Source organism: Clarias gariepinus, chromosome 9, assembly GCF_024256425.1.
Source record: "Clarias gariepinus isolate MV-2021 ecotype Netherlands chromosome 9, CGAR_prim_01v2, whole genome shotgun sequence".
In the NCBI taxonomy this organism is placed as follows: domain Eukaryota; kingdom Metazoa; phylum Chordata; class Actinopteri; order Siluriformes; family Clariidae; genus Clarias; species Clarias gariepinus.
Genome location: NC_071108.1, coordinates 185,359 through 195,000, shown reverse-complemented (window position 1 = coordinate 195,000; position 9,642 = coordinate 185,359). Strand labels below are relative to the sequence as shown.

Sequence of the window (9,642 nt, the reverse complement as noted above, 5' to 3'; positions counted from 1 at the left end):
TCCTGCTGTTTCTGGGGAAGATCCTGATCTCAGGCGGTGTTGGTGTGTCCCAATACCCCCCCCCTCCCCCAGCCCCCCCTCCATAGTGCTATCTTATTATCAATGTGCTTTTGTATCTTGATATTTTCACATTTTTAAACATGAAGTTAATGTTTTAATAAGAACTTTAATGGAAGTATCAATAAGTGAAGTGTAGAGTCTGGGTGTGGATGTGTTCCTGTTCCTCAGGTGTCCTCGCGTTCTTCTTCTTCACCCGTCAGATTCCAGGGTTTCAGGAAAGCGTGCCGTCACTGAACTATTACTGGGTTCCCCTGCTGGTGAGATGTGATTTTACATGTCACCATAATTATTACATTGTCATACGAAGACTTTGATCTTTTTATTGATGATATTGTGTCAGTCTGTAGTGTGTGACTTCATGTGACTCAGTATTACTCAGTAATCAGCCTCATCAGTGATTTACTGAAATAATGTTTATTAAAAACCTGAGCTGTAATCCACACCGCGGTCCTGGTCCTCAGTGTTTCTGACGGTGTTTAACATCTGTTTCCGTGCAGGGGGTGGTGTTTGGATCGTACGTCGTAGCTCACGGCTTCTTTAGTGTGTATGCGGTGTGTGTGGATACGATGTTCCTCTGCTTCTGTACGTATCAACAACAGGGAGACTAAAACTAGAATAAACTCAGATATAATGACTCTCTTGTGAATTGCCCCATGGGGATGATAAAGTATCTATCTGTCCATTTTAAACACAGGAGCTAATAAGCATTTGATAATTATATTCTGTGTGACGTTCTGTTTTATTTATAAAGAATTTGTTGTGACCATGTGACCTGCTCCTGCTGTATGATTGCTTTGTAAATGATTAACGTTTACTATGTGATGTTCTCAGTGGTGGATCTGGAGAAGAACGATGGCTCTGCGGCTCGGCCGTACTACATGAGCAGCTCCCTGAGGTCCATCCTGAACAAGAAAAACCGCAGGAGAACCCAGGAGAAGGAAAGAGGAGGGGCTCTGAGGGGGATGTGAAGGAATACATAGATACAAATTTTTAAATCTCAAAGTTTGTTTAAAACCTGTTTTAAAAGTTTTGAGATTAGACCATGAGCTGAACGGGACAGACATAGTTTTAGACGCTCCGTCTGTCGGGAAAAAAAACAAAACAATTCCAATATACAGGTTTAAAGAGATTAAATGCTTTTATTAGGGATTACTTTACAGTATTCTGATAAATCGAGTTTTCACACTGATGACATTGTGACTGAAATGAGTGTAGAAATGATGAACAGCACACATGCACACTTATTACACATGGGTGTTCTGGTGTATTTATATTGCAGCCAGCATCAACCTTCATTGTCTTTTCTGTGGGATCGAACCTGCCGGCAGAGGATGTAAAATGATATAAGTATGGTCAATGAAAAGCTAAATCATCAGCCCATAGAGGTTGTACAGTACGTCCCCTACATACGGACATTCGAGTTACAAACTTTGAAGTTGCTGACTTTAGATCACATCAGGCATACATTGTCACAAATAACACTGTACTGTAATTTACTGTGTATAGACAATTGTGTTAGTATCTAGATAGATATTTGTTGGACTTAAAACGAGGACTGAACTCTTGGAACAAACCTCGTCCGTATGTAGAGGACTTACTGTATTTAAACTCACACTGATAATCATTTCAATCTGCATGAATGTCATTGATTATATTGTGATTTAGAAGTGTGTGTGTGTGGCCCTCACATGTCTGTACACACACCAAGGAGTCAATGGGTGGTGTCATGGGGGAATTCCACTTAGACCTGGATCAGGGCATCAGTCTGTGGTGGCACCCAGGGGTGTCGGATACTCAGGTGATTTTAGTTCTGGGGAACATGGGGGCCAATCCGTGGCATTAATGTCCTTGTCTCCACACTCGGGTACATGCAAATACATAAAATTGATTCACAATCACTAGTGCTTCCTGAAGGCACAGACTGATGTTCCTGATGTTTAACTGACTCGGTGTTACACTATAATGATTAAATGTCCTCTTCAATTTAAAGCAATTTATATTAAGATAATTCCTTTTAAAGATAATTTTGCATGCACATTACTCAGAAATACTGTATACATTACTGTAACATAGAGAAACATTAGCATGAACTTTTGAAGAGGTGAAGCTTTAATCTCACAATCAGGTCGAAACACGAAGAGCTTTAAACTGCGTTAGTGAAAAACACACTCGGTCGTGTGAAAATATTTATTTTTTAAAACACTTCATTGCCTTAATCTCTGTGAGATACAAACATCACATCTGAAAAGCAGCTTAAAAGAGTCTAGACCCGAGTAACTGATTAACCCCAGATCATAACACTGTCTCCTGGGCCCTGACACACCCATCATTTTGGAATAGGGTCAGGCTGGACTCATCAGGTCACATGACCTTTCTCCATCCCTCCAGAGACCGGTGTTTATGATCTCTAACAAACTAAATCTGATGAGTTTCACTAACAAGTGGCATTCTTAGGGACACGGAGCTGTTTAGTCTCAGTACTGTGAGTTCTCATCACATTGTGTGTGTGTGTGTGTGAAAATGCTCTTACTTTCACTATTAAACACAGCTCTGTTTTCTGTTAAACTTTTTTAGATGCAACCTTACCAAGTGTTTAAGTGATCTCCATCACACTCATTTAGGACGTTTGTTTATTTTGGATTATTTTTTTCTCACATTGTGTGTGCGCGTGTGTGCTTGTTCTAAACTCAATTGATCATAATACACAAAATCACAGTCTGGAGTATTGAGAGTGTTAAACATTAATGAGCATTAGTAGTAATAATAATAATGATAATAATATGTTTGGATTACCACAAACTTTATTTAAAGAGAAATATCAGCAGTGTGTTTTAAGTGAAGGTCTGTGTCTCAGCAGTGTGTATACATTTTTATACAGCATGTAAAGTTTTTTTTTTTTTGGTCATTTGTTTTTATATACAGTGCTGCTTTATAAACTTTATTAATCATACATTTCGTATGAGCTGTAATCTGAGCTGAGTTTATACCAAATCAGTGTTTTTGTATATAATAATATAAAGCTTTAATGTTTATATTTGATCTATTTTAATGTTTTTATGAGAAGAATAAAACTGCTTTCTATAACATTAGAAGTGAACTTTGATTTGTGTTAATGAGTAGATGTAAAGCATCTGTCCTCAAGTAGCATATCTACTGTATACGTATATCTATATAAATAGAACTCGCTCATTTAGTGATGTCTTTAAATTTCACACATTGGAGGACCAGAAACCAGTCTCGGAACAAATTCTGTCCGTCTGTCTGTTGGTCCAGCCAGAATTTGTTGCAGCATCACACAAAATTGTCTGGACAGAATTTACTGAAACAATACTTAGATCTCTGCCTGAAGTTTACCCTGCACCATAAGTGACGTCTAAATGTCGAGTAAAAGCAATGAACAGTTATGTGTGGGATTAGAACAGGGAGTGTATTTGTCTGACGATGAAAGGAGGACAACTTAGTGTAAACAAGGCGTAAGATACTCAACCTTACGGAATGTGATTTCTTGGTATTACTAAGTTAAAGAGTTCTGCCGTACAGACAGACACGTACGTGGGCTTCAACCTGAAATAATAATAATAATAACAATAACACTGATTACATTAAAGATCAGCAGATTATTTTAGCTTTAATTTCTTAACTGTTTCTACAAACTCGTTACAGGTTAATGACGCGCAATAACACTAGTAAGCAATAAATACCTGTAGAAATCAGATTCTGGAGGTGATGTGTACAGGGGTGTGTGTGTGTGTTATATACAGAAGGTGTAGCAGTGTGGCTCTACGCAGTAGGTGGTATAAATTGTGTGTAAACAGTGATTGTGTAGTGTTAAGGACTTGTTCAGAAGATAACATGCTAAACACACTGTTCTGTGCCAAGGGAAAGTTTTTGAAATATCCCATTTTAATTGGAAGGTTTTCCTCCTCATGTTTACATTACATTACATTTAGGCATTTGGCAGACGCTCTTATCCAGAGCGAATTACATTTTTATCTCATTACACATCTGAGCAGTTGAGGGTTAAGGGCTTGAACCTGGGATCTTCCGAACCATAGTCCAATGCCTTAACCACTGAGCTACCCCTGGCCCATGTTGTCTCGTAGAGTTCTTTCTCAGGCTCGCTCATCAGGGAAAATTTGACGAAACTATAAATGTACATTATATCCAGAATTAATATTCCTGTGAAGCTGCTTAACGTTAATGTCCGTCCAGTCACAAGTGGTTTTCTTTTAACAGATTTTAATGAATAAACACAGTGAAAACTAAAATTAATTAAAGACAAACAACAATTAACCTTCGTGTAAAATAAAAGACAAATCTTGATATAAAAGTGCATTCAGAACAAAATGTAAACAGAAACATGACACCTTGTTGTCTGTGTGCGAAACAAAAAGGAATTAGAGTTTCAGCTTCCTTTGACTCTTCATTATTAGCTTACAGCATGCATTGTGTTTTCTTCTTCTTCTAATCATAATAACATCTACCTCATAACAGCGCCCTCCGATGGTGTTGTACAAAATTACATGTAATAAAAGAAACTTTACAAGCCAAACAAAGCACATAAACCAAAAATACATAAAAACTTCAAATCAAAATGTGGCAGTTACAAATGAGGCGCCGTATAGGGCTTAAATCAAACTTCACTCATGCACACACATATGAAACACTCACACATACACATATATGAAACACTCACACATACATATATACTACTAACTGCTCAAACAACTACATATGAAATGCGCGCACATACATACATACTTTCCGCGCACATGCACGCACACACACACATACATACTTTCTGTGCACGCGCACAAAGCCAACTGTAGCGGTGTAGGGAACGAGTGAACAACGGATCTTTAGTTTAGCGGAAAAGGGAATGGATAATTTCCTATAAGTCATTACATATCGCTGGAGTGTGAAAAAATTTTTACTCGAAAAAGAATTTATATTTTTATTATAATTATTATCGAGGCGAGGACATCATATAAATAGGACACAATAATTTACATTTTGATTTAATAAAGAAACCATTCATATTATATAGGCTAGTAATCTGTAAAAATAAATAAATAAATACTACGTTTTATATTTTTTATGGTATCAGTTTTTGTTTCAATAAATAATCTATATTTAATGTCCGTAGCGTGAAATTTCCACAGCAGCAGCGACAGGTATCCGAGGTGCTTGTGTTACCATGGTAACGCAAGGAGGAAGTGACGTTGCATGGTGTTCTGAATAGTGGAATTTTGTAGAGTGAAGTTCCCTTTTCAGACATTTCCTGCGCAGCGAGTAGGGTGTAGGGAGTAGGGTGTAGGGTGTAGGGTGTAGTAATTTCAATGTATATGAACTTCATTCTCCCTGATTAGTAGTAGCGTTTCTTAAATAGACCGTTAATGGACAGTTTAGAAGACAACGAGTGATTTATTTATCACCACAAAAGTGGGTGATATGGGGGGTCGGAACAATGTTTGTCCCGTGGGATTCCGATGAGTTATTGTTCATATTAGCGAAGGCGAGGAAACACATTTCACAAAACAGTATTTCTTTCTGTTGTAGGATCATATTAGCCACAGATTCCGTGCTTCAATTTTCTTTTTGCAAATCATCACCTGCGTTTTCTGCCGCTGAAATATTCAGACATTATGTGGATAGTTCTGAATACGCCATGTGATTGAGCAGTGATGATACAAACCAGTACTACCATTCAGGGAGAATGAAGCGACAAGTCCGTCTACACTGAAATGCCTTCCTTTTACACTAAAATGCCTTCTGGTTACACTGAGAATCTCATCGGTGAATGTGCGAGAAGAGTTTGTATGTATGTGCGCGGAAAGTATGTATGTGTGTGCGCGCGCATTTCATAGGTAGTTGTTTGAGCAGTTAGTAGTATATATGTGTGTGTGAGTGTTTCATATATGTGTATGCAAGTGTTTCATATGTGTGTGCATGAGTAAAGTTTGATTTAAGCCCTATACGGCGCCTCATAGTTACATCCGTTGTTAGAAGCACTACACCAATAAAAACTAAGTTAATGTGTAGTGTTTTGTGCTGTGTATAAGTGTTAAGTATGCTGTAGAATAGTATTGCCTAGTAATGTATGGTTTAGTATAATATTGAATTATATAGTATTGTGTGGTTTAGTATGGTGTAGTACAGTAGTTCACGTGACACTGTGTGAGGAAATGCTCTTATGTTCAATTATTTTACTATTTAATTTGTACAATGTAACTTCACCCAGTGTAATCTCACCCTCATTAATGATTTTCTTGCCGTTTAGTCCGATCCTTCCAGGTTTTAATGAGGTTCTTTAATCCAATTTCAGCAGCTCATTAGTTGTTTTCTTGGCTTGATGCAGGACAATGTGACCCTGCTGAAATGTCAACCTTTTTTGGGGGAGACAGTACGGTGTAATCATGGGTGAGAGTAGGTCTGTACGGTCCGCAGTACTGAGGAGAGAGCAGCTGTCTGACTAAACCCACATTCACACCCAGTCACAGAAGCACTTTCAGTAAGAACACACATCTGATAACGTTATGGCGTCTTAAACAACACGCCGTCTCTGCACCAATCACTTCTAAGTCCTTCTGAATCGCCTCTGAACCGTCTGCATCGTTCTGTTTACGGCTAACGCTTAGCTACAAAGCTAACTGATGCCATATGTCTTATTTTATATATTTGAAAAAAAAATATTGTTTTAAAATAGAACAATATTTCACTAGAATTCAGTAGAAAATCAATCACTAAATAAAAAATAATGAAATAGAAAGTGTGTGTAAATTTATTGTATAGGAAAACTTGTGAGCTTTACAGGTCTGTCCACCGCCGTGGTTTATTCTTCTCTATTATTGGACAAAGCGTGACAGGTAACTATTTACAGTTTTTTCTGATTGCTTAAACAGTAATAATGATTCCTGTAGCACAATTTCTAAAATTATTAATAGTTGTAGAAAAACTATTCACTGAGTTTGCAAAATTAAAAGCACAAACACTGCTTTGCACACAGTTTGCACTTTTATAACACCAAATTTGCAAATGTATAAATACAATCTAATCCACAGCACTCCTTTTGCAGAACTGTAAACACAACTCAGTACTTTACACACAATTTCCAAATTATCAGAACACTCCTAGTAAAACTATACACATTTATGGACATTTTTTACACTTTTTGTGTAACTGTTTGACCACACTGCACATGTGAAAACAGTTTTATATAATTAGTTCACTTTGCAATCAGCTTGAGCACTATAAATAAGCCACAGGTAAGCTTTCAATGTGGAGAACAATGGAGGGCAGACTGAGAAGAGTGAGAATTAGAGGAGGGCGAGAAAGAGGAAGAGGAAGAGGACGTGAAGGAGCAGGTGGAAGAGGAGGAGGACAAAGACTAGGAGGTGAATTTAGAGGAAGAGGACAAGGAGGTGAAGAGGAAGGAGGAAGGATAAGAAGAATCAGAATTCCTGATGACATCAGAGCAACAATAGTAGACCATGTAATCAACCATGGAATGACCCTAAGGGAAGCTGGCCAACGGGTTCAGCCTAACCTCAGCCGCTACACTGTAGCAAGTATCATAAGGACATTTCGAAATGAGAATCGGTTAGTACAGTTACTTCATACTACAGTAAGTTTTCTAGTAGCACCATACCCTAATGAAAAACAATACAGTACTTGACATGTAAAAACTGAATTTGTTACTTTACAGAGTTGCTAGAAATCCAGCATCTGGGGGCAGACAAAGAATGTTCACTGAAGAACAAGAGACTCATATAGTCAATATGGTGTTGGCCAATAATTCCATTAGGCTGCGAGAAATACAGCAGCGCATAATAGAGGATACCATCACATTCCAAAACATAAACTACGTGAGCATCTCTGCATTATCTCGTGTACTGGCACGAAATAGAATAAGAATGAAACAAATTTACAGAGTCCCTTTTGAAAGAAACAGTGAGCGCATAAAACAACTGCGATATGAATATGTTCAGGTAAGCTATAATATCATTGGTACTGAATGTGGAAGTCCATCCTGTAGTGCTGTGTATGAACCTGCTGTGCTGCATTTGTTTTGTCTTTTCCAGAGAGTGATGGAGCTAGAGGCAGATGCCATGGGTCATGAACTGATTTATGTAGATGAGGCAGGTTTTAACCTAACTAAAACAAGGAGACGTGGCAGGAACCTTATTGGACAACGTGCTATAATCAATGTGCCAGGACAGCGTGGTGGTAATATAACTATGTGTGCAGCTATGAGTCAAAATGGTGTTGTGCACCATCATGCAATCCTGGGCCCATATAACACTGCACACATTATTACATTCCTGGATACCCTATATCATACACTCACTAATGTTCAGAGAGCAGAGCAGATGAGATATGTTATCATATGGGACAATGTTAGCTTCCATAGGGCTGCTTTGGTCCGCAACTGGTTCACAGATCACCAACTCTTTACTGTACTAAACCTCCCCCCATATTCTCCATTCCTGAATCCAATCGAAGAATTCTTCTCTGCCTGGCGCTGGAAGGTCTATGACCGTCATCCCCATCAGCGCATGGCTCTTTTACAGGCAATGGAAGAGGCATGTGAGGATATTGACCAGGCATCATGTCAGGCCTGGATACGGCACTCAAGAAGATATTTTCCACGGTGCCTTGGACAAGAAGACATTGCTTGTGATGTCGATGAAATTCTGTGGCCGGACCCAGAAAGACGACATGATTGATATTTTTTCTCTCTCTCTCTTTCAGTGAAATTGTATGTTTTTTTGTGCTTCGTTTTGATATGTATGAATAAACATTCATACTTACAGTAAGTAAAATTTGAATCCTTGTGTGTTTGTATGACAAAATTATGTCAAAAGTATTACTTCAAATTCACCTACCTTGTGCACAGAGAAAGCAAAAGCCAGATGTGTTTTTTATTTATACCATCAGTGTGTAGTTGGCACTTTGTGTGCTTATAAATATGATGGTTAGTGTTAACTGTTTGGTACAAAAATACCATTTTTACAAAGGTTTGTAGAGTTAAACAAGATGTATACTCTTTTGCAAGAGAACTAAAATGTTTTGATAATTGGGTGAAAGGTTTTCTTATTTGTGTGTAGAGTTTTGCAAAAATAGCCAATAGTTACAAAAAATGTGCTTAAGCAATCAGAAAAAACTGTAAAAAACAGTGTGGTGTAGTATAGTCAGGCTTTAACTCAGAAATATTGCCAGGATAAGAAATATATTGTCACTAAACGATGCAAAAAAACTAGTTCATGCTTTTATCACCTCTAGGTTGGACTATTGTAATGCCTTACTGTCTGGTTGTTCAGCTAGGTGCATAAATAACCTTTAGCTAGTCCAGAAAGCAGCAGCGAGAGTCCTCACTAGAACCAGAAGATACGAGAACATCACACCTATCTTATCTTCACTGCAACTGAAATTTTACATCGACTTCAAAATATTACTGTTGACATATAAAGCATTAAATGGTCTTGCGCTGCTTATGAGTGTGTTTTTGTTAAGACATTTGAGCTGGTGTGTGTGTGTGTGGTAGAAGGCATGTGTGTGATTATAAAGCAGCTCTGAGTGAAA

General features: G+C 38.0%; 2 protein-coding genes across 4 annotated transcripts in view; both read left to right on the top strand.

Moving 5' to 3' along the window:
* slc44a5b (solute carrier family 44 member 5b) overlaps window positions 1–2,049 on the top strand; it is a 39,165-nt gene extending 37,116 nt beyond the window's left edge. Inside the window, exons 19-22 of the mRNA XM_053504172.1 lie at window positions 1–42; window positions 229–317; window positions 558–642; window positions 892–2,049. The exon at window positions 1–42 is cut by the window's left edge and continues 29 nt beyond it. Coding sequence (XP_053360147.1) covers window positions 1–42; window positions 229–317; window positions 558–642; window positions 892–1,028 — 353 coding nt within the window. The 3' untranslated portion in view covers window positions 1,029–2,049. The remainder of the gene's footprint in view (window positions 43–228; window positions 318–557; window positions 643–891) is intronic.
* A 5,368-nt stretch (window positions 2,050–7,417) lies between these two features.
* Window positions 7,418–9,208, top strand: LOC128530308 (uncharacterized). Of its 3 annotated transcripts, XM_053504174.1 has the most exons (3): window positions 7,418–7,659; window positions 7,766–8,048; window positions 8,142–9,208. In XM_053504174.1, exons 1-3 carry the CDS (start codon window positions 7,568–7,570, stop codon window positions 8,784–8,786), a joined length of 1,020 nt encoding a protein of 339 aa, XP_053360149.1. In that variant the 5' UTR covers window positions 7,418–7,567; the 3' UTR covers window positions 8,787–9,208. The 3 variants fall into 3 exon arrangements, with proteins under 3 accessions (XP_053360149.1, XP_053360148.1, XP_053360150.1); XM_053504173.1 differs by having other exon boundaries at window positions 7,766–9,208; XM_053504175.1 differs by having other exon boundaries at window positions 7,418–7,684; window positions 7,766–9,208.
* The last annotated feature ends 434 nt before the right edge of the window (window positions 9,209–9,642 follow it).

Bases quoted from the DNA above. Each gene is read 5' to 3' on its own strand.
- LOC128530308 (XM_053504173.1), top strand. From the start codon at position 7,568: ATGACCCTAAGGGAAGCTGGCCAACGGGTTCAGCCTAACCTCAGCCGC. The intron at 7,660-7,765 runs GTTAGTACAGTT...GTTACTTTACAG, and splicing joins ACATTTCGAAATGAGAATCG to AGTTGCTAGAAATCCAGCAT.